We start from the raw sequence: 25,775 nt of genomic DNA on the forward strand, positions 1-25,775 counted from the left end.
TCTTCTACGGCACCCTGTTGTGTTAATGGGGGGATCTGCTGGGCTTGCCTTGCCACCATCCCCTTTTCTTTATCCCAACTGTGCCCTCTAACTGAAGTAAGGAGGGTCTTTTGCTGCTGCTGCCACCATTAGGCTCCTTAGCAGCACCAAGAACTGCATCCTTCTGGGTAGCATTTGCTACTATTGTACTCCTTTGCTGGTACTCATGACCTTTTTTTCTTCAGAGCAGGGTTGCTGTGGATGGTTCCCCTGGCCTATCACACTAGCCAGAGCTGCAGGGTAGCAGAGAGTGTTGGTACTGGAAGCAGGGTCACACCCTCAGAACAGGTGGATAACTGATTAGATTTGGTCTAATCTGCAAGTGACAGGAACTACAGCAGAGTAAGCAGTTGTCAAAGCAGGTTCTTTAAGCAGTGATGTTTTATTTGCTCATGTGTCCTAATTTGAGGTATTAGTGATATCCAGAAGTACAGATGGTATAATGCATTTCGGTGTAAAACAGGGCTCTTGAAAAAAAAAATTGTACACTAGCTTGGCAGGAGGTAATCCAGCCTCCTGCCCGTTTAACCAATCCAGACTGATTCATGCATCCTGCACATAAAGCAGCCTGGAGGAGTTTAACACTACTATTAGCGGCCCCACTATAGTGGGGCTTTGAAAGCAGTTTAACTTGCAAAATTCATTCATCTGTGATCACTTTCATAGTGAGTCTGCCAACAAATATAATTACCACCTCCTGGTTTGCAGGCTCAGCAGTCATTTTTGTCAGTGAGCGATGAAAAGGTCTAGTTCATATGACATTACTTGTCTCTAGTCAGTTGCAAAACCCAAAAATGACCAACTGTCTCAGAAGTTAATACATTTCCATACAAAATGCATATCACTATAAAAGGATAAGTACATTTGCAATAATATACAAAGGTGCATTGCACTCTTAATTAAAATAAATATCTTCGATAAGTTATTTCTACATGATCCAGCCACAGGAGTCTTAAGTGAATTTTAGAGTCTTTACCCTCCCAAAGTAGTCTTATTTGGACCCGAGATGGATAAGATCAGCCAGAATACAGGGGCAAGGGGTGCCTCTCATTAATGCTCCAAGAGCTAAGGTTTAAAACTTCTCAAGAAATGTTCCTACAGGAAAAACAATGATCTAATAACGCAGAGTGCAATCTTTTTTGCCTCTAGGGGGAGGTATTAAGTGAGGGAGATAGGCTTGGACTGCCAGATGCTCAGCTATCACGTCTTGACTGGCTTTCTGCCTACCCAGCTTCATCTGTGGTGGGGGCCTGTCTACTCCTTTTCTGGGACCAATTATTAAATTCCACTACCGCTGCCAGGAACTGCAGGGATACACTATGAATCCTTTCAAATACTGATCCAGAAGATTCTTCACTCCTAAACTTCCCCCCAAAAAATATAAAAACAAACAAAATTTTGCCCTAAGAAAAATCATACAATCTCTGATATCTTCTAACTAGAGATGAGCGGGCTCGGAGTCCGCTAATCCGAGCCCACCCAAACAGTGTGGATCCGAACGGGATCCGAACACTGCTCGGATATTTTCGGCGGGCAAAAAAATTAAAACGAGGCTCTGTCGTCCAAGTCTCACGTCGAATCTCACGAGGGGTGGGGGAGGGAGGGCCCAGAACAATTCCATCTTGTACCTCTTTTTTTGGCATTATGTGCTCAAGCTACCTCGGTGCAACCTTTTGGCCTAAAAACAATATTGTGAGTAGGGATGTGTACCGGCCACTTTTGGTGTCTCGTGTTTTGGATTCGGATTTGCTTCGCAAAACACCTGACCAAAGGTTTTGGATTCGGATTTTGAAAGAAACATAAAAAGTGCTAAAAACCAGTTTTGTGTTTTTTTCTTCACTCCTACGCTATTATTAACCTCAATAACATTCAATAACAATCATTTCCACTAATTTCCAGTCTATTCTGAACACCTCACAATATTGTTTTTAGGCCAAAAGGTTGCACCGAGGTAGCTTGAGCACATAATGCCAAAAAAAGAGGTACAAGATTGAATTGTTCTGGGCCCTCCCTCCCCCACCCCTCGCGAGATTCGACGCGAGACTTGGACGACAGAGCCTCATTTTCATTTTTTTGCCAGTCGGAAATATCCGAACAGTGCTCGGATCCCGTTCGGATCCGCACTGTTTGGGTGGGCTCGGATTCTTAGCGGAATCCGAGCCCGCTCATCTCTAATTGTGAGGTGTTCAGAATAGACTGGAAGTGATTCTGTACTTGGAAGAGGATAGGTCTCCAGAGGCAGACTGTCTCTGACTGCTGTCATGACTTATATGATATTAGCAAGAAAGTCTTTTGTTCCTCAATGAGGTCCATAGGAGGAACTGGCCAATACCCTTAGTGCGGCCCTGCCTCTGAGGCTTGATTAAAAAATAACAGGCTCTGGTGGGTACCTGGTATAGAATTGCAGGAGCTACGGTTCAAATAGTTTGTAGTGTCCGTGCTCCTGGCTGCACTATATATACACTCCAGTGTCCCCCAACAATAGACTTAACCCAAGTATAAAAATTAATCTACTTTGGGAAGAATAGAAAGTTTTAAAAAAATATATCTGTGAAGGTATGGAGATTTTTAAATATGTAGTTATGAACATTACAAACTGAATTTTAAAGCTAAATAATTCAATCACAACATTAGTTCAGTAGGGTGTGTTTTTTTTTTTTTTAATTTAAACATTTTATACCCAAACCATATTACAAGAAGTCACTCTGGCTTTTCACATCTATCTTCATGTACACATGAAGCAGTGTTACATAAACCATAATTTAAATACATGATGACACCAATTATATTATCACTCTTTTTTTCCTTTAAGTTTTAAACATAAACCACAATCTAACACTTTCCAACATTCTGATACCAGCTATTTTGCTGATGGTACAGGTGAAAAGAAAAAAAAAAGAAATCCTTCAATGGACAAACCTAGGTCAGTGAAAGGCTCAATACATTTGCTTATGCTGGAATAAAGGCAAGAATAATGGATATTTCATAAAGATTAACATAATAGACAGTGTTCTATTACAGTGGTGTGTATACATCTTATACACGGAATATAAAATGTGATACACAAATAAAAACTAGTTTAAAGCTGAGTACACACTACATAAAATTACTGCAGATGCAAATTGTGTAACAATTTTACCAATGATAATGTCCGAATGAGCATGCCGATTTATGTGTACACACCTACATAATTTACCTGCAGATCTATGCTCTTCGTATCTCATAACAGCTACTGAAAGTAGTGTCTGCACACACTATAGAGATCTGCCTACAGTGCTGGTTGGGAGTCCATACACACTTCCCAAAAATAACGATCAATGAAACGGTCGGGCAAATGTGGGATTTTAGAAAACCAAATCAAACAATACGGTGTGTTTTGGTACGATAAAACATGATCATAGGAGAGTACACACTAATGCGATATCTGACCAAATAGTCACATTTATTGTGTGAACTACACGATAATTACTGTAGTGTGTACCCCAGCTTTAGATGACTACAATGTAGTTTTGGCCTCACACATGCAATAGATACAATGGAGATATGTATAATACATGAATAGCACTTTTTTTTTTTATAGATGGTCAAAAAAAATAAAAAAAAATTCTACATTAAAGAACTTCATTGCAATGTTGAAATTGGCAGATATTTGATGATTATGGTATTTGTCTTTACTCCTATAAAAAACAGCAGCATAAAAAAGGACTTAGAATTGATTTGGATCCATTATTTTATTCCATTACCCTACTGGCAGGTAACATTACTCATTCATTATTTGGAGAAGGCACAATTCAATGTCACCCCATATAATAAATGTATATATATTCAGTTCTGTGGAATAACCAGATTGTTCCCTTTTATATTTTGGCATTTCCACTACTGCCTATTTCTAGAGTCCCTAAATCGCAATTTGAATCTGTACTGTTACTAGGCACAAGTGAAAACATTTGGAGACATGTTCAGGGTTGGAATAGGCCTTGTGTACTCCTCCTCCTTGCAGTATAGATGTAGCATGTGTTATGTGCGCACCTGGAACTTTCCTGCTTTTGTGAGATATTTCACTCCTTTAAAAGGCTTGTATTTTTCACCGTACATATCCAGTCGATTCACCTTTAGTCCTGCAGATAGAGTTGTGTTCAGAACATTTTGAAAGGCGGTCTTAGTGCTCCCAATTTATGCAATATTTATCTCCCCACCCCCCATTTGGGTCTGTATGCAGTATTAAGGAGTATGGAGTGATATGCAAATGACTGTTTAAAATCATTGTTTTTAAATAGGTTAGTCTAACCAAGCAAATTTCAGACTGTTTCTTTTGACAGAATATAATTGTATTTCATTTTGATAATATTTGTAATTACCATTAATTTCTGGTAAATGAACTTCATAAACAAATATTATTAAACTACTGAAAACAACAAGTTTTAAACGAGTAGTACAACAACCAAAACCATTATAGCCAAGTTCCCATTAAAATCCCATTCCTCAAATGGTATTGACCAGCACAGATTAGCAGCTGGCCAAGTCACAGGCCTATCATACTTCCATTTCGATGATAATATCAATGTATCTACAGATAGAAACAATATATAGGAACTAGCATTTACTTCAATGTAATTTCTCATTTACTTTAAGTACAGCAAAAATATAAAAGGTGAATGTTATACACAATGAATAGCAATAAGCAGGGCCAGAGGTCTAATACAAGGTAATGTGTACAGAATGGCCTTTTAACAGTAAAGTCATTGTGGAACAAGATACACAACCCCTAGCTAAATTGCATTTAATGGGCGACAGACACCTTTGAAAATCTGATAAAAGCTACAAAACCACTGTCTCACAAAACAGTGCAAGCCCAAAATTTTTCTGCATTAGATGAATTTACTACACATGAAAGAAACATGAAAATAAGCTTTACAAATAAGTAGACTCCCCATACGGAAGAGACCCATAATGTCTACTTCCTGAAAAAATAAAAAGTGCAAATAAAGCTTTAATATGAAAAAATGTTTGTTTAAATAAAAGAAAATTGTGGAGTTACCTTTAAAATGCTACTATATTTCAACAGATATCCATAATTATAATGGAAAAGGTACATTTGAAACTGTTCTAAAGTTGTAACGTTGCAATTGAAGACCAAGTGTAATAGTAACTATTACTCTACTACATACCAAAATAACATAATTTGAAAATGTCAAATTAACAGGAAGAACAACTGTTCATAAACCCTGGCTAAGAAACCTTGCTCTAGATTATAAGCTCTTAAAAATATAGTCCTCTATGGTTTATGTATTGTTCTACATGTTTATGTGCATCAAGCAGATTATATAATTAAGATAATGCTAATTGGCTACTTGTGGGGTGGGGTAGCCAAGCAAGCATGAGCAAGATATAAGAGCGCAGACTGATTTGCAAAACTCTAAAAAATTATACAGACCTGATATTGCAAACTGTTGGATCTTGAAGTTAATGTTTAAGCTGGGGTTCTCTTCTGGTTTTAGGGCTCCAGATTGCAGAGAGGAGATTCCTTTTAAATTAGGTAGCTTCTGTATATTTATCTTACCAATGTCCCAGGTAAGAACCTAATAATGACAGTGGAGATAATGTTATGGTTTTCTCTATACCCCAGTGTTCCCCATTTGTTTTAGAGTGCAGTGACTGGAGCTTGGGCACTTAAAACCGGCACAGCTGAAGTTTCTCCCCGTCTATACCCCATCGGCTGACCTATAGATCTTAATATTTGTTCCACAAAGCCCCCAAGGACAGAACCAAGAGGGAAAAGAGAGAATCAGAATCCTAACAAAAGGATAACAGTGACAAATAAGAAAACGAGAAAGAAAAAAGGAACAAAAACAAAGAGCATACAGGGAGGGCATCTAGTGTCTCCCATTCGATTCAGGAAAGAATTTCATGCAAGTACAAAAATCCCATTTCCTCATTCATTCGAATGGGGGACACTGGAACGCTATGGAAGTTCCAAAGCTGTACATAAGGAAGGGTGCTTGCTCAGAAGTCATGGTGTGCATCACTTTATCTCCAAAAATGGCACCTTTGGAGGCAAAGGTATAAAATCTGTAGAAATTTGTGAAGGTGTGCATTGAGGACCAGATAGCTGTACTACACAGCTGCTCAGAGGCCCTGTGCTGTTTTGCCAAAGAGACACTGGCCGATCTAATGAAATGCGCAGCCCCCCCACAATGTTAACCTGGTAAATTATTAAAGTAATCCACCTTGCAATGGTCTTCTTAGAGGCTGGCCAGCCTCTCGTGTGGACATCATATAGGACCAAGAGGTCATCCGTACGGCGTAAATCCTCAGTCCTGTCCATGTAAATATGTGAGTACCTAACCAAGTCCAGGGAGCCCTCTTCCTCTGGACACTTATCCTGGCCCAAGGCCGGAATCGCAGTATCTTCGTTCAGGTGGCAACTGGAGGCCAACTTGGGCTGAAGGGCAGGCTTAGTTATAAGCAGAACCCAATCCTTGTGGAAGATGGGAGTCCCCCCACTCTGAAACTCTCTTTACGGGCTGTGGAGATATCAAACAGGAAAGTGATCTTCCACATAAAGTACTTCAACTCAGACTCAAAAGAAGGATATTCTGCAAAGTTGAGTCTACACATGCCTCACTCCCAGCAAGAAGGTCTGAACGTCAGGTAAGTGTTACTTTTCTCGAAAATAAAACAGGACGGGGACCCGAAAATTCAAGGAGCCAGGTTTTTAACCTCTTTCCAGACTCTTCTCCAGGAATAGAAGTAACCTGTCCAACCTGAATGAAAAGGTAGGAAACACCTTCAATTCACACGAGAGGGTATATTTACTAAACTGTGTGTTTGAAAAAGTGGAGATGTTGCCTATAGCAACCAATCAGATTTTAGCTGTCATTTTGTAGAATGTACTAAATAAATGAGAACCAGAATCTGATTGGTTGCTATAGGCAACATCTCCAATTTTTCAAACCCGCAGATAAGTAAACACCCAAGGACATTTAAATATTTCTATAATTCCTAACTAAAACAGGTTTTTGAGCTTTGATCAAGGTTTGGGCGCCAGTGTCAGAGAACCCCTTGTGTGGCTGGATAACACAAGAATAACTTATTGTAGATATCTATTTTAATTAGAGATACGGTGTATCTTTTTATCTTTGCAAATGTACCGATTTTATTATATTGTATTTCTGTATAGGAAATTAATTAATTTCTGAGGTATTGATTTGTAGCTTCTGAGACAGTATGTCATGATTTGGTTTTGTAACTTTGTTAGTGGAAACCCCAATTAGCCTAATTAGATCTTTTTCAACGCAGAAGTGACAAAAACCTGCTTTGGCCTGAAAGCCCAGCAAGAGGTTGTTACCTGTTGTCACTTGTTAGAGAGACAGGAACCTGTCTAAATAATGTAGATTCAGGATACAAGTATTAGGATGTAACAGATTAGTGTAAATGTAACTTTGCATTGCATTTAAAATCCAAGTTTAAAAAACAACTCACTTCCTGATAATCTTTGAATTAAATATTTCAGACTTCTTGGGGCCTGGTCGGAAAAGAGGGCTAGTTTACCTCCTGCCAGGCTGTGCCCAAAACTGTACAAAAACGAGTACTGTTTGATCATGTATCATCATTCCATCAGTAACTTTGTGGATAATACTAGTACCTCAAACTATTGTATGTAAGGAAAAAAAATAGTTGTCTGTGCTTCCCAAGATATTGTGTATGGCGGATGGGGGGGAGGGGGTTCCAACTCTTCTAACTAACAATTGTACAAGGAGTTTCCCAAGGCGTCTGATAGTATGATTTTAAATGTTGATATGATCAAACTTCCATAAACATAATCATGTTACAATTACCAATGATATAGAAGATTATGGTGGTACCATGCATTTATGCCAAACATATTCAGATGAGAAAAGACAGAAAGATGAGATGTACATAAACTAACGGTGAATGTTCTCAAACAATCAGTTATGAGTCTGACCCTTAGATAGAATTATTCAGTTGAGCACTTCAATAAGTAGTGTATTGGTCAATTATCAAGGTGGCCAATCTTGATAAATGGGACCCTTATGCAGTGAACAAGTAAAAGCACAACAGATGTAGTACAGATGATTATCAATTCAATAATAGTGATAAAATGTCAATGCACTTTCATAATGTAATAAAAGAAAAAAATACAGGGCCCCTTCTTCCACCAGATGTATACTCTGGTGGAAGAAAGGGCCCTAGCTTAACAGGTCTGGTCTTGGAGGAAGGTGCCATTTTGGGTTTTTTGCTATGCCTAGGATGTTGGTGTACCAAGACCTCCTGGGCCAGTCATGTGCCATAAGAATCACCTGAACTCCATCTTCTTTTTACTTTGGAAATTCCAAGGAACCGACATGATGTCTAGTAAAAATGCCTGCAGATCCCTTGTTCTGAAGCAGAAGAGCTTAACTTTGTGGTTCACCATAAAGACACCACCATAGTACTTGCTGCTGGGATACCTATTGGTGAAAGGACCATTTTCCAGGATGAAGGACCTGCTGAGGAAGTCTGATTCACAGTTCTCTACCCATGTGATAAAGACTGCTTAAATGGCTGGTACATTCTGTTCCACCAAATGAAAAATTCAGACAGTCTCTCTCATTGCCAGGGCTCTCTTCTTGCCCCCCTGGTGATTTAGCTAAGACACCATCATGGCATTGTTCGATTGACCCTTTATGGTCCTTCCTCAAACTTGTGCCCTGTGGCTAGAGCGCTGAATACTTCTGAGTTTCAGCATATTGATCAGTAGCTTGGATTCTTCCCAGGTCCAAAGACCCTGGGAACAGAAGGCCCAGGAAGATCAAATGCTGGGAATGGGTCAGGTTGGATCACCTGTAGTTAATTATCCAACAGTCAGTCTCTAAACCCGAAGCGGTAACCCAAACATGCGACTGAAGCAAGGCCAAGGAATTCACCTTGATCAGCAGATCATTCAGGAAAGAGAAGACTGTCACCCTCTTGACATGAGAAGGGCTACCATCCCTTGCGTGATCTTTGTGAATACTCTTGGTGCTGTAGCCAGGCCAAAGGGTTGGGCTCAAAATGGATAATGATGGGAATGAACTGGAATCTGAGAAGGCACTGAGGCCCCTGTCTACATGTAAACGGTTTTAAGGGTGGCCTTAGTGGACCATCAGAAGTAGATGCTTGAGTGGTCCATATGTGGTGACAGTTGCAAGGATCCTTTTCAAGGCAGAGGATAACTGAACTACGCACTGCATGGTCTTAGATAGACTTAAGTTTGCCACTTATTGTTACTGCGCTTCTGGTGTGTGTCCCGGTTCAATGTTGCTGGTGGCCTGGAGATCCGAGGCACTACAGCTGGCGGTAGTGGCTGGGTCCCCAGTAGAAGTCATCAGTAATTTCAAAACTGCTCAAGCTTCATTCACTGCACTCGAAACAAGTGTTCCCCATTAGGATAAATGTGAAATATTTTAGTTATGGAAAGCAGTGAAAATGTTATTGTCAGCACCTTAATCATTTACAATGTCAGATAAGGCAGATAAATTTCATAATCTATTATTTTACACCTCTATGCATGACCCTCATCCCTTATTAAGGCATCTCTCCACTACTTGCAGCTGCTGCATAGCAAGGGACTGTCACTTTACCTCAATACTCCATAACTGGTGAGGCTAGTTAACTTACATCAATTAATACAAAGTTATAATAGTTATTTATGTATTTTATATTCTGACAGTTGACATCAGTCCAATTTTACATTTACATATATTTGGAACTCTGAAATAAAATTAGTGACCCGTCCCCTATATTATAGTTAATCTGCTCAAGACATTCTGACAATTCTTCTGTAAACTGCAATATCATAATTGGGTATATCAGCATATATAAATTTAATTTCCAAGATTAGAAATTACATAAAAGCGTATTAAATGTATTACTTAAAGCAGATTTAATCACTTTTGTTAGTGGTGAATACATACAGAGAATATGGCAGATAAACATTGTCCTACCCCCAATGTGGCAAGTTCACTGCGATTAAGCAGCAAAAGTAAAAATAGGGTCAGTTATTGATCTATGAAATTAAGAAGAGCAGTGAAAAAGTAGCAGATTCTGCATTCAGTCAGTAGCAATAGAAAGGATACATTTTACTCAACTAGATGCAACATGTCACAACAAAAGTCACATCATGATCAAGGCAGTTAGCAACCACCTAACAGAATACACATCTAAGGGACTGTTCTAAAGGCTGGTTTATTTGTCAGCAGATGCACATGTTGTACCATGACCAGCAAGCATTGGTTGTGACAGCGAATTAAAAGTAAATATAAAGTTGGGATTTAATATCAAACCTCAGTTCCACCAGACAGAAAATAACAGATTCCTGTATATTTATTCAAATATAAAATGACTGTTTAAGAATTGACTCCTTTGTCTTTTGTACTGTGTAGATCAGCTCGGTGTCCATTTTCTGAGGGGGTGTAAGAAAGAGGATAGACTGGGCAAAAGTAAAATATCTGTTTTAAGGGACTTGACCAATAATTGTCTACTGCACAGTAGTTAGTACTACTGCCTCAATTAAATGGATTGGTAGGCAAAAAAGGAAAACTATGAAAGCATGACTTGTTTTTCTATATGTTATCTTTATCATCAAAATAAATTTACAAAGTGGTAGAAAACAATGGGTGGCTATAGTGTCAATAGTGCTGAAATATATTAAGTTAACTGACATTACTCAATTCAGTTAATTGCCAACAAAATCAGGCAAGTTTCATGATTATTTTTGGCTCTGCCACAACTAATAATAATGTGGGGCCTCGTCGTTCACTAATAATACTGCTTCCTAATAGTGAATTGGTTAAAAAAAAATTGACTTACTTTGGTAACCGGATCAAACATGTACGTTCCTTGTGTTGGGGTGAGGTTCATGTTTAGTACAACTTTTGGCATGTTTACAGTGAGCACAACGCTTTCCACAATCTTTCCCATGTTCTGCTTGGGACCGACAGTCACATCAAACCTTCCACTTGAGCTGTTCTCCTGGAAGGTGATGTTGTGCTTTAAGTATACTGGAATGGCAACCAGGCTATGGGAGAAAAAGATAAATATGTTTGTGAAGTTCAATTCTCGACCATGGCCTTATCTATGAGGAGTTTGTATGTTCTCCCTGTGTTTGCATGGGTTTCCTCCCACACTCCAAAAACATACTGGTAGGTTAATTGGCTACTAACATTGACCCTAGTCTGTGTGTGTGTTAGGGAATTTAGACTGTAAGCCCCAATGGGGTAGGGACTGATGTGAGTTCTCTGTACAGCGCTGCGGAATTAGTGGCGCTAAATAAATAAAGCCCTATATTTGATCTTTTTCATATACTATGAAAAAGATCAAAGTATTTTATCTTTTAGCTGCATAAACTGTATGGGCTGCTAGTGAAGGGATCTTGCTCACTGCGTAACTTAGATTTTTAGAACATACTTTTGTGAGCTAACTCGATATGACATCAGCCGAAAGTTGCCATCAGGGGGAATGAAGGAGAGAACTCTTTCTGATTCCCAGCGCTTGAAACGTACACAAGGGTGGAAGCTGACATCATCCAGGAGCCGCGGGTTCTGCGAATAGAGTAAGAGTATTAGCAGGACATTACTTGCAGCAATTTTCATATAAAGCCCTTTCTCACTGTAAATAGCTTTGTAAGGATCGGACGTCCTATTCTGCTCTCTCCCATTTTCTCCTCTTTAGAACAAAGTTGTCACAAGGTAAAGCACATCTACCACCAGTATAGAATAGGAGTGGTACATATAGAGATGTGGACTAGGAGCAGGAATTTTTAGCACAAACATACAGAAGGCATCTAAAAAAAGACAAAATGAAAACTGGTAGTGCTTCAAATGGGCTGTTAAATTGCTGATTTTCTGTACATTCTGAGTCATTTGTTTGTACAAATCTTTGTATTTTTTTTTAGCGAGTCAGATAAGTCATTTGGGAAAACTTCAGAAAATGGAGCTAGTGTATATGAGAGATCTGCGACTTTAAACCCAGCCATAGGTGACAACTCCCAACAACTCTAGTGCAACCACGAATAGCATTTGTATTTCAAACTAAATACCATAGGATTATCAAAAGGAAAAAAATAACAATGTTGACATAATATATTGACTTATTTTACCATGAAAGACAGAGTCAGGTCGGGCATACCAGACAGCTTAACACAGGCTTCCACCACTCCTTGGATCTCTGCAAACACTGTGGAACCTGCCGTGGAAATAGAAATAATGTTAGATAACCCCTATATCAGCTGAGGATGGGTCATGAATTGTACAGTGTTACACAGTATTAAAATACAGTAAAAAGGTTAGAACTTGAGTATCAATATGTAGTTTCTCTTTTCAATGTACTCAGTCACCTGTCCAATATTTGAAGGATAACAATGTACAGTAATAATTTACAGCAAATGGCCCTCTGTAAAGAATGTGATCTGCAGACATTCCATTGACAGTACACCCTGTATACAGCATGCACTTTAACACGAAGTCAATTTGCAAAAGTGCACAGAAAAGAGGGTTTTTACTCATTGTAAAATCTGTTTCTCAGACTCCATTGGGGAACACTGTGTTACATTAGGGTATAGTAGATGGTCTAGGAGTTTAAGCACTTACTTATCATACTTGGCGATATCCCACTGCTCAACAACTATGAACCAACTCTGAAAAAGCAAGCTTAGTTTTGTTTAACCAAGCAAAGAAGAAGAGCCAACAAGGCAAAAACCATAACCAAACAGAACCAATTTCAGAGGAAAAGAAGGGTTCGCAGTGTCCACCAATGGAGTCGGAGAAACCGATTTTACGGCGAGTACAAATCCTCTTCTCTCTTTGCTACAATTGGGGGGACACTCCGTTACATTGAGGACATACCAAAGCTGCCACAGATGTAAAGCCCTGCAACCTGTAGAATTTTGAGAAAGTATGAACAGACGACAACATTGCCACTTCTGCTCCGCCAAAGTACCATGACGTGGCGGGGCCAAGACTCGCCCACATCCCTAGTGGAATGTGCTTTCAAAGCCTCCGGCACAGGGTGAGGGGCATGGACATAAGCCAACTGAATGGTGGAAGTGATCCAACGAGCAATGGACCGCTTGGAAGCAGGCCAGCCCCTCTTATGCACATCATAGAGAATGAAGAGGTTGTTGGTCTTTTAATAGAAACCGCGTGATCGACATAACACGGAAGTGTACGAGAAACGTCCAACAAGGGTAAAGTGTCATCTGAAGATGTAGAAGGATGGAATGCTGGAACAACAATTTCCTGATTCAAATAGAACCAGGATACCCCCTTTGAAACAAAGGAGGGTTTAGTGCAAAGAACCACTCTACCCTCGTGAAAATCCAAGAATAAAGGATTGCAGCAAACCGTTCCCAGCTCAGATATGCTGAACAGACGCAATGGCTAAGAATAACGCCTTCCAAGTAACATGGTGTAGATCCACTGAAACCAAAGGCTCAAAGGGATGTTGGGCTCTCTAGTGAGAGCCCTCAGCACAAGGTTGAGATCCCATGCTTTAACTGGATGTACAACGGGCGGCTGAACGAGTTAGACACCCTGACGGAAGGTCTGTACCTCTGGTAAAACTGCCAGTCAGCGCTGAAAATATAGAGAGTGCAGTAACTTGCACCCTAAACGAACCCAGATGGAGTCCTTTATGCAGACCAGTCTGTAAAAATGTTACAAACTCGAGATTCACACCAGAGGATGTATACCTTCCAGACCTGATGGTAAATGGCTGAAGATGAAAGTTTTCGTGCTCAGATCATGGTGCTCACCACACCGCGAGAACGCTCTCGTTTGGAGAATCAAGGTCTCAACAACCACACCATCAAAATCATTTGATGTAAATAATGGCAAAGAAGAGGACCCTGAACTTGAAGATCTGGAAGACTAGGTAGACTGAAGGATGGATCGCCCGCCATTCCCTGAATGTCTCAGAACCATGCCCTGCGTGGCTAATCCGGGGCCACCAGAATTGTGGGCGTATGTTCATTTTTTAACTGTATTTAGCACCTGCAGATGCATGGGAAACTGAGGAAACAGATACAGGAGTGCAAAGCTCCATGGGATTGTCATGGCATCTGTTTGAGGATCCCATGATCTCGAGCTGTGAAGAGGTACCTGAAATTCAGTCGGGATGCCATGAGATAGATTGCTGGAGTGCCCCAACGCTGCACCAGAAGGGCAAAGACCTCCTAGTGGAGTAACCATTCTCCTGGGTGGACCTGGTGACAACTATCGGCTTCCAAATTTACGACCCCTGGAATGAAGATAGCAGAGATGATTGGAACATGACTTTGCACCCAGGACATGATCCTGGTTTTCTCTCACATTGCCATGGAGCTGCGAGTTCCCCCTGGTGGTTTAGATAAGCCACTGCTGTGGCGTTGTCTGAATGGATTTTCAAGGGTTTCCCGGTTAGAAACAGTTGCCCCTGAATTAACGCTCTGATCTGCCCTTCGTTCCAGGACGTTGAGGGGTAGAGTGTCTCCTGAGAAGACCAGAGACCCTGAAACCGGAGAGACCAGGTGACTGCGCCCCAGCCTGATAGACTGGCATCTGTGGTGACCAGGGTCCATGACATGCGCAGAAGGACTGGCTCTTTTCTAGATTTGAATCTGTTCAGCACACTGAGAGGGAGATAAGTGCGTGGCTCTGGACAGTCTGATGATCTGCCTGTCCAAATGTTCATGGGAGCGGCATCATTTTTGAATAATCTCTCTCTTTGGAGAGGACAAGAATGAAATTATGCGAAGGGCACCACCTCGAACACCGATACCATGGATTCCTATAGCTTTATACAACTGAGAAGAGATACTTGAGATGAGAGTTCTGGAAGTATATTTACTAAACTGCGGGTTTGAACAAGGGGAGATGTTGCCTATAGCAAACAATAAGATTCTAGCCATCATTTATTTAGTACATTCTACAATATGATAGCTAGAATCTGATTGGTTGCTATAGGCAACATCTCCCCTTGTTCAAACCGCAGTTTAGTAAATATACCTCTTGGTAGACTCTCTGGGAGACAGTGTTCAAATTGAGGCCCAGAAACCGCGTCTACTGAGTCGGGTTGAGCAAGGACTTGGGAAGGTTCAGCACCCAGCAGTGCGCTTCTTGAAACTGAATCGTATGTGGTGTAAAAGCAGAACTTTGGACGGCGCCTTCAGTAGAAGGTCGTCCAGATAGGGAATGACTGACTCCTTGGGATTGCAAGAGGGCTGCCATCACCATGGTGAATACACTGGGGTGGTGACCAGACCAAAAGGCAGTGCCCTGAACTGAAAGTGATGTTTCTGTACTGCAAAGCGTAGAAGACATGGGTGTCTCTTCCATATAGGCACATGTAAATAAGCGACCTTGATGTCTATAGAAGCCATGAACTCTCCCTCTTCCATGCCTACAAAAACAGTTCGCAGGGATTCTATTCAGAATCCGAGCACGCGGACCTGTCTGTTGAGGGTCTGCAGGTTTAGAATAGGACAGAATGACCCAACCGCCTTGAGGACGAGGAATAGGTTGGAGAAAAAACCCTTGCCTCTTTTCTACCCCAGGCAATAGAAGCTTCCTGATGGCATCCTGAAGTACCTTGTGCCTGATGGCAGAGGGAAGAGCTGTGGATAAGAGTTGCCTTGCAGGAGACTGAGCTAGGTCTATGACATAACCCCGCGTGACAATCCCCTGCACCCAAGTGTCTGTAGTTGCTGCCCACCGCCACTCCTGGAAGCGTAGCAGATGAGCCCCCACCACAGTATCCTGGAGTGGGATCTGTTCATGCCGCAGCCTTGTTCACTGGCCTGGGGGTTCCACATCTTGCCGAGCCCCGGCCTCTGAGGTGCGCTCCTCTAGGAGCAGAGGACTGCCCTCTAGAAGGTGCACCCAAACCACTCCCGTAGGAACGAAACCAGAATAGCTTTGGTTTGGTGGAGTTGACAGGTGAAAAGGTACCCTTGCCTCCTGTGACCACCTGAATTACCCGTTCTATTTCGGACCAAAACAGCGCAATACCATCAAATGGTGAAACTTCTAAGGTGTGTGTAGAGTCCTCATGCACCACCCAGGAACGTAACCATAAGGCGCGGCGGGCAATGATGAGGCCCGAGAACCTAGAGTTGACCGACACGGCCTCATGGATGCATTTAGCTAATGTTAGAAGCTCAGTTCTAGGTACATTAGCCTGGATACTCTTAACCAACGGCTGACCATAGCGGAATGGCTTTATTAACCAAGGCTGTTTACATGGTGGGTCTAAACAAGCTCCCTGCTGCTACATAGGCTGAGCGGAGAATAATGTCACATTTCCTGTCAGTTGAGTCCTGCAGAGAGACTCTACCTTGAGTAGGGGTGGGTGAAGTCGTGGACAAATGATCCACTAGGAGATCCACCTTAGGGATTCCCTTCCACTTAACTGATGCCGGAAGTAGGTAGAAAGATCTGAATCTGCCTGGCAACCGAAACTGTTTCAGTTTCTGCTGACCGTCAGACACCATGTCCAACAGCTGCGGGGAAGCGAGGGAGGGTGGGGTGGGCGATAAACAGCCTGTTTCTTAGGTCTCTTAGAGAGCGAAATCAGCGAGATCCCCAGACTCAGCTTCTGCAAAGCCTAATGAGTGTCTGACCCCTAGAATAAGAAAGGAAGGTGATCATGAAATATTTTATATGCTTTTTATTATTCTATAGATTGTGGTGTTTACATCAGTGCACTGATTATTTTATTGCATTGTATGCTTTTATTCTTTTGATTGTTTTATCAATTATTATAATAAATACTCAATATATCTTTCAAGCTTCATGGATTCTGCAATTGGTCAGTGGTGTATAACAATTTCCAGTGCGTCATGGTTGCTTTTTGTCCATTTTTTAGTTGAGAGCCCTCAGGTATTGGATCACCAGCTTTTTGATCATTTGAGAACATAGTTTTTTTAGTGCCAGGATATTTTTTGAGGTTACAAACCAGCACTTAACTGACCCTGCGTGACGTGTGTTTAAAAAGGTTTAAATCACAGCAAAACAACCTGGTCTGCCAAGCAATGATTTAAATCCCCTTTTATATCACACACTTATTATTTTTAAAACTGCCACCACCAAAATATTGTTTCACAGTTTAACCTGTGAAGTACTCGTGGGTTATTTACTCAGAATGCCATTACAATTTATCCCACTACAATTACTTTGGTCTTTACTTTGCACTTTTCTATAGCATCTTTGCAGAAAAGCAGATTTGTGGGCACACTTCAATTAATGTAATAAAAATATTCAAACTCACAAAATGACAAAGTAACTAAACCGAGCAGAATTTTAGGAGAAAAACTAAACGGATTAAATGAATGAGTGGTAGTAGATTGTGATATTTCACTGTATCCACAACGTTTTCCACTTTCAATACTGCCCAACAGTAAATAGACAACTTTCTTGTCCTCTTTAAACCATTCTCCAGATTCTTGATCTAATTGAGCAACTGACAACATTAAGGTTAATGAACATGGGGGGGAGAAAAAAAAAAAAAAAAAAAAAGGTTTGATGCTCCTTGAACAGGCACTGGTTAGGAACAGCATAGAAGAGGTGGAGATAGGGGAGACCAAAATATGTCAGAATAAATGTTAGCAAAAATTTAAACTGAAAAAGTGATTGCTATAAAGGTAGTAAGCCTAATTTTTCAAGCAAGTAAAACGCCAACCAATTAAAACAATAATATTGGTCACGTAAAACATACTATGAAAAATTCAATAATAAAGAGAAAGTTAACCTCTTAAATCATTTTTGTAGTCTGTATTCACAAATGAGTAAAATAATCTAGTACATATGTTGTGTAGGAATAGCCTAAACATGCTATAAAATATTATAAAAAGATAGTGGAAAATAAATAAAAACAATAAAAAAAAAAAAAAAAAAAAAAAAAGCAGTCCACTGACCACAATGTTTATATACACCAACAGAGTCAGTGTGGCACAATTGTTGGAAAGTGAATGTGGAACAAAAAAATCTGAACCTGAAAATTATAGATGTGCAAGCCAGATTTTGTAGACAAACAGACAGACATTCTAGTCAAAATATATTGTAAAAATAATTTGGTAACAGTGTCAGCATGGTTTCATAAAGGCCCAGTCATGCCAAACAAATATGATTACTTTTTATGAGGAAATAAATTTCAAACTGGATCTCAGCGATATAATGGATGCAATTGGATTTTGAAAAAGTTTGATACTATACCACATAACAGACATACAATGAGAGCTATATCTGAGGCAAAAAGCTATGTACATGGGTAGATAAGTTAAAATGTTAGATGACATAGGGTAGTTATAAATGGAACATATTCAGATTGGGTTAAAAGGAACTAGTGGTGTGCCACATGGATCAGTATGTCCTCTGCAATTTTTTTATTAATAATATTGTAAATGGCTGTCAAAGTCCTATAATTGGATGAACGAAAGTATATTGGTTAATATTGTTTTAGTGTGTGATTGCACTCAGTATGCCACGCTACACGTGGCATACTGCAATCGCACGGTAAAATAAGCATGCACACATTCGCATTACAACATTTAGTTATTTATATAATTCATATTGGTTCCGTTATACAGTGATTTATGAGCAGATAGTATTTGGTTTATTATTAGTTTATATATTATAATTACATGTACACTTCAGTGTTATTTAAGGTTCAGGTTGTAGGAAATGTGTCATGTCTGATATCATTTTAATCCCCTATTCATCAGCAGCTGCCCGGTTCATTCGCTGAAGAGATCGAATATTGCATACTCTAGTTTTTGATGTTAGGGAATAAATAGTCAAAGTGATACCAAACTGTAAAATACTAATGGACTAGTTGTAACTGGTTTCTGGGCGGGAGAATCATCTGGAATGTTAACCCTCAGCCTTTGAGGGAGTTGTTTGAACTAGCCTATGACCTGTTTACATTGGACCCACCTCAATCCTGGACCTATAGAAGCAAGCCACGTCATCTGCATTGTTCTCTCTGTAACACTGAATGTATATAATCATAGCTGTGCTCCCACTAGCTTCAGTCATTCTCTGACCACAGTATTCTAGAGTGAACTACTGTCCACTGGTACCCGTGGGAGCGCAGCGAAGCGAATGCAAATGCAGCCGTATGTATGTATCTTTTGGTATTGGCTGTACTGTATTATATTATAATCATGTATTGAACTGTTAAACTTTGCATCTGCTAAAATAAATTACTTTGTGAGTTGGAAACACAATACAATCGCTTGGGCAATGCTTATTTGAAAACGATAGAATTACTTTAATATGGCCTAAAAAGTAGTTTAATGATGACATGAGATACTGTGTAGATTTGTTAATACAGAGTATATAGTAACTTGCTAAACAAAGATTTAGTCAAAGTGGCAAACTGGGCTGTGAATTGGCAGGTGAAATGTAATGTATATAAATGTATTAACCATGCCATTTACACATACAATTGAATACAGTTGGGAAAACAGATAAGGGAAACGCCTATCTTCCCTTCTTTCACCTCCCCAAAAAACTGACGTAGCAGCAGAGACCACATGTTGAATATTGTGGTCAACTAAATTAATAAAAGGAATTGGAAGGTTAAATTAAAGTTCGATATATTTCTACATATAAAAAGGGGTCTATTTTTCCACAACTTAAACCAACCTAATTTTTGGGAAAGTCAACATAGACAAACTTCTGACTTAATAGAATAGAAGAAATCAGCATACTGCAAGGATAGTTAAATTGTGATTTTCCTCATAAGATGAAGTGTTAATAGTAAATTCAGTAACCAGATTTAAGATTAGAGTCTACGCTTACAAGAAATGCTAGATTTGTACCTATAAAAAGAGGACATTATGGAGCCGATTGACCCAAGTAAATAATCACATTGCCATTCTAGTGTTAGAAATTAACTTAAACAGGGTTAATTCGGCAAATGTCACACAATGGTGGGTTTTGTTTTACATTCCTCTGAATCACCAAAATTATAATTAATAAAAACTTAATTTTGATGGACTTATGACTTTTTTCAACCTTGCTATATAATTACACCCCCACAGTGGGACAGTCGCCAGTACCTGAATTCATGAAAAGCCATGTTTGACAGGCAAGATAGGAGCCAGATTATTTATTGAAAAGCATTTTTTACCCGATTTGTCTATGATAGCATCCACTTCCTCAATTACATCAAAATAGGCCTCGTTGTTGGTGTACTTGACTCCTGCCCTTCTCCATGGAATGTTTGAGAGTTGTCCAGTGGGCAATGTTTCTCCCATGTTACTGCTCCCTTTTAAATGAGAAAAAATTCAATGAAACAAAGTTGATCCTGTGCGGGTCAGGTATCACACCAAACCAAGTTTTCAGAGTTCCTCACTGAAATTTATAATAATGTAGTTTTGTAATATATAAAGTTCATTCTGGCTTGTTTAGCCACTAATACTCACTGAACTTGGCAAATAGCAACTATAATAAATTCTGCAAATGTGGATTGCAAGCTTGTCTGAGCCATAGTAATTAATGCCACAGGACTAAGATGGAGAGAAATAAATTATTAGATTGTTAAAAGTTTTCCATGATTGTAAAGTGTACATTTGTCAATTTCAAGATGGATTTATAATTTTATGTTTCTGTAAAACTTAAATATGCATGAGAATTGATTCTTTTTATTTTACTTAACATTTAATAACACCATATGTAGAGTCCCCGATAGTCAAAACGTATTTATGTTGCATATTATTATTTATTTTAATGAAGCATTCCTTAAATTTGGGAGCCAATCACTGCAAAACTTCTGAAAAATACATCCCTGTGAGTTCAGAATATGAAGAGCAAACATTGAGCACACTGTTGTATATAACGAAATTTTTACTGAACAATTTAGAAAACAAAAAAAAACAAACAAACATGCATATTCATGGTGCAGATTAATTTCCCTTTACCTTACTTTGGGGCAGTTATAAAAACTGTAGCTAACAAAGCAATACAAATGAGGAGAAGGTTAAAAAAACCAGGTAATAAAATGCTCTATGGTTATCAATACACCTGTAAATTATCCTCTGAAGCACATACAATAAAAATACTCTCTGCAACCAAGGTTTGATGCATGTAGGAGCACCAGATCTGTTATTTATTTATTTATTTAATGGATTTGCTTTAAAAATGTCCCCCTTTTTTTAGATTTGATGCATAAAATTGATTCCAGTAGTTATTGAACAGGAACATGTGCACTTGTAATGGCTCCTGCACATGTCATGTAGAACACAGCAGCTGTGGGTAGCAACATTCCACTTAGTCATTATTTACCTTTAGCCTCTTAACACAAGAACAGTTCCAACTCACACCCTTTATCTAGAGATTACGTAACCTGACTATTGTATGGAGGAGGTTACAGAAATATACTTTCCGTTAATATAATAGTATAATCATATCATAGTGTGGTCCAAAAATCAAAACAAAAAAACAGTCAGTGCTCAATGATCAAAAAAGCTGCCAGATATCTAGGACAAATAGGGTACACAAACCTATTGCATTATAAGTAAACAATTAAAATGTCCAGGTAAACAGCGCTAAATTGTACCCAAAAATCTCTTGAAAAATGTGTTAAACATACAATAAAATGTAACATATGTATAAAAATGTCAATCTCATCCCATGAGATCGTGTGATCTACGCCGCTTCCTGCCTCGTACTGAGCATAGGAGGAAGAGGAAGAGTCTCTCATACTGACAGAACGAGGCGGAGGGGGAGGACACAGACATCACGAGGAAAGAAACATATACTAGCAAGATATTTTTATTCAAGAGGAAACGGAGAAGAGTGATAAAGAACCTGCTACATGCCCACTATTCCATACCCTCTTGCAGGAATTGATGTCTCATTTTTTCATACGGAGGTGATGGTGAGGTGAAAGTCACAACTTTCTTTGTGAACACATATTGCATATCCAGCATTGAAGGGATTTCATATGATGAATCAAAGATAGATGGTTACTGTGCTACTTGGACATTTTTATACATATGTTACATTTTATTGTATGTTGAACACATTTTTCAAGAGATTTTTGGGTACAATTTAGCGCTGTTTATCTGGACATTTTAATTGTTTACATATCATAGTGTGGTGTAACTATAAGACACTATTTTTGGATGTGAACAGACAAATAAATGGGAAGACAGTATTGTCTATAGTCTGAATGCCTTTCTAAATATTAGTGAAACGCCATTTGCTTTCCTCATCAATAATAAAAAATACTTTTCTGTGTTTATAAAGAAAAAAAGCAGTAAGGACAAAAACAGAACCTACTAAATTTCTAGAACAATGATAAAGCTGTTTAGTTTACTAAAAGAATAAAAATGATATTAAGTGTAATGTTCCTTTAATGAAATGTAACCTCCATACTGTTCCACCAAGGCTATTAGTATTATTAGGTCTTCTTAATCTGTAAAACCAGTGGTTGAAATGGGCTGGTATACGGTGGTAATTCATGCCAACAATTCAACCGCTTTTGATTTTAAAACTATCAAATTCCATTCACTTACATTTTCCATAGCTCCATTTCTAAATATCCACTTTGACCACAGTGTAAAACTGCACTGACTGCCTGTCCACTGAAGTGTACTCAAATGACTTTAGATATAATGCAGTTAATCAGCTGTCTCCTCAGGGTATTTACTCACAAGTAGTTACACAGGCATTTTGGGACTATTACCCAGGAATAGGGTCACTAAAAGGTGCAAGCAATGAGAGCTACCATCAGAATAGTAAAAAATGCAATGTACCAACTAAGCATGGTGATCTATATACTTTTGTTGGAAGCTTATAAATATCTAAATTACAAACTCTATTTTAATGAAAGTCAAGTCAATATTCAGAAATAATGGAAAGTTGTGCAAAAGAAAAACACTCCTTTCCTCTGTGTGTTCCTGCATCGCAATCAATGAACCAGCTGAAATATATTTCTATTTATATAGTGCTAATTATAACACAGTACTATGCAGAAAATATGTGATCATTTACACATTTTTGGAATGTGGGAGGAAACTAATGTACCTGGAAGAGCCCTATACAAACACGGGGAGAACATAGACTGCACACAGATAGGAGTGCTGATTGAAATTTAACCCATGACCCCAGCACTGAGGCAGCAATGCTGACTACTGTGTTGACCACATACACTATTAGAAAAAGTGCCTTGGAAATAGCAAGTGATGGTGTCACAGACCTGTGAGGGAGTTCACAACAGATCTCAGTATTGTTGGGGGCTTGATCAATTCCTTCAGGATATTAGACTCTGTTGCCAGAGGAAATCCATTATCCAACATCTCCTCCAGCAGCTCGTACACGATAACCACATTATCCTTAAGACATGTCTCTGAGCTCTCTCCAAAGTAATCCTGCCAGACAATTACAGAAATATTACACACACACACTGAATAAAGCGCAAATGTTCAAGAACATGATAACATTAACTTGTAATCACACTGTAACTACTCCCACCTAAGCTCTTTCTAATTACTGCTTGATATGTATTCACACACTGGAAGCAGTCTTTTGGGAATCAGTGCATCATTCTGATCATGCCTCATTGATATCATAGGTTTATTACGAATTGGTAGGCTGCACTCTCATTGGTTCTGGTTCTCCTACTAAAATGGCTGCCTCCATAAAAAGTGTAGTTTATGCAACAAGAAAAACTTTACTCCTGTATAAATTACCTGAAAGGTGTCAGCAACTCGGTGCAGGAATTCAATCACAAAAAGTGGCGTCACCTCACTCTGAATGACTGCCACAAAGAACATCTTTTCTCGATAGATGCTGATAAGGTAATGATGCGGGGTGGGAATAACAGGAGGCACATTTTCAACATCTAATGCTTTCTCCTGAGCCTCAAAGAAATAGTCGCAGACCGAGCGGCTCACAACGCTTTTCCAGTGTTTCTCCAAGAAAATGTCACCCGAACCATTGACGAGGAAGAGGCTGTGAATCATCTTCTAAAGAAATTATGAAGACAAGTATCAGTCAAAATTTCTGTTATGTGGTTTGTCAACAAATTATTGGTACAAAATTGGATAGGAATGCTGTGAGTATTATAAATATATAATAAATAATATACACTTATTATATGGAATTAAACGGAAACAATAAAGTCGCCCCTACAGAATGTGTTACTCTGGAAGATTATACCTGCTATTGCAATATACTCTATTGTATAATTTCCACAATACTTATGTGTCATTACTCCAGATATATTATCTGGGCTATATTAATATTTCACATGTGGTCAGTCACCATAGTAAAGACAACAGGTGAGCCAATGAAAGGTTTCATTCACAGCTTACGTGAACAAATATGAGAAATGTATCTTATCAGTCGGTCCAATATGAACTTTGGAGACTACTGATAAGTGTTCCTATTGATCTCTGAGAATATCAATTACCCTACAACTAAAGGTTCATGTGATTGAGTGCACAAAATGTGGCACACTAGGGGATATTTACAAAGCCTATTGCATAGGAAAAGAAGTTTCTGTAACCCATAGACAAACAACCATATTTTGTCAGTTTTCTAATTAAAGAAACTGAAGCAAATATCCGATTGGTTGTTATAGGTAGAGGATCTTTTTTTTTCCACTTAATTGTGTTATGTGTGAAGTGTTACAAAACAACATTAAAACTACTGACAAGTGAAGTGAATAACATTGATTATCTTGTTACAATGACACCCATCAAGAGGTGAGATATATTAGGCAGCAAGTGAATAGTCAGTCGAAGTGTTGGAAGCAGGAAAAATGGGCAAGCGTAAGGATGTGATCGACTTTTGTGATGGCTGGACAACTGGGTCAGAGAATTTCCAAAACGGCAGGTCTTGTGGGGTGTTCCTGGTATGCAGTGGTTAGCGCCTTCCAAAAATGGTCCAAGGAAGGACAACAAGTAAACCGGCGACAGGATCATGGTTGTCAAGCCTCATAGATGTGCGTGGGGATTGAAGGCCAGGCCATCTGGTCCAATCCCACAGAACAGCTACTGTAGCACAAAATGCTGAAAAAGTTCATGCTGGCTACAATAGAAAGTTCTCCGATCACACAGTGCATTGGCACTTGCTGCGTAGCCACAGACCAGTCAGATGACCCCTGTTCACCACTGAAAGCACAAACAATGGGAACGGGTACCAGAACTGGACTACGGAGCAATGGAAGGTGGCCTGGACTGATGAATTAGGTTTTCTTTTACATCATTTGGATGGCCGGGTGCGTGTGTGTCATTTACATGAGGAAGATACGGCACCAAGATAAACTAAAGGAAGAAGGCAGGCCGGAAGAGGCAGTGTGATGCTCTGGGCAATGTTCTGCTGGAAAACCTTGGATCCTGGCACTCATGTGGATGTTACTTTGATATGTACCATATATCTAAACATTGTTGCAGAGAAAGTACACCTCTTCACGGCAACTGAATTCCTGATGGCAGTGGCCTCTTCCAGCAGTATAATGCCCCATGCCACACTTCAAAAATTGTTCCGGAATTGCTTAAGGAACATGATAAAGACTTCAAGGTTTTGACTTGGCCTTCCAAATGCCCAAGAACTCTATCAGATTGAACATCTGAGGAATGAGCTGGAAAAACAAGTCAAATACATGGAGGCCCCACCTCACAACTTACAGGATCTAATGCCAAATTCTTGGTGCCAAATACCACAGCACACCTTCAGGGGTCTTGTGGAGTCCATGCTGTGAGGGGTCAG

The 25,775-nt window shown here is 39.4% G+C and overlaps 1 protein-coding gene across 3 annotated transcripts in view; it reads right to left on the bottom strand.

The window, feature by feature from the left end:
• Positions 1-3,161: 3,161 nt before the first annotated feature.
• The window catches only part of AP3M1 (adaptor related protein complex 3 subunit mu 1), a 38,150-nt gene continuing 15,536 nt past the window's right edge, over positions 3,162-25,775 (bottom strand). For 2 of the 3 annotated variants that reach the window (XM_075217056.1, XM_075217055.1), the window contains exons 2-9: positions 23,753-24,028; positions 23,260-23,431; positions 20,188-20,325; positions 12,179-12,264; positions 11,488-11,621; positions 10,891-11,098; positions 5,474-5,618; positions 3,162-4,157 (exon numbers count right to left, since the gene is read on the bottom strand). In XM_075217056.1, the coding sequence (XP_075073157.1) occupies positions 4,057-4,157; positions 5,474-5,618; positions 10,891-11,098; positions 11,488-11,621; positions 12,179-12,264; positions 20,188-20,325; positions 23,260-23,431; positions 23,753-24,025 (1,257 nt within the window). In that variant the 5' untranslated portion in view covers positions 24,026-24,028 and the 3' untranslated portion in view covers positions 3,162-4,056. Of the gene's footprint in view, positions 4,158-5,473; positions 5,619-10,018; positions 10,088-10,890; positions 11,099-11,487; positions 11,622-12,178; positions 12,265-20,187; positions 20,326-23,259; positions 23,432-23,752; positions 24,029-25,775 lie in introns of those variants that run through there. The other variant, XM_075217058.1, reaches the window with a different exon arrangement.

The sequence above is a fragment of the Mixophyes fleayi genome, chromosome 6 (genome assembly GCF_038048845.1).
Source record: "Mixophyes fleayi isolate aMixFle1 chromosome 6, aMixFle1.hap1, whole genome shotgun sequence".
Classification (NCBI taxonomy): domain Eukaryota; kingdom Metazoa; phylum Chordata; class Amphibia; order Anura; family Limnodynastidae; genus Mixophyes; species Mixophyes fleayi.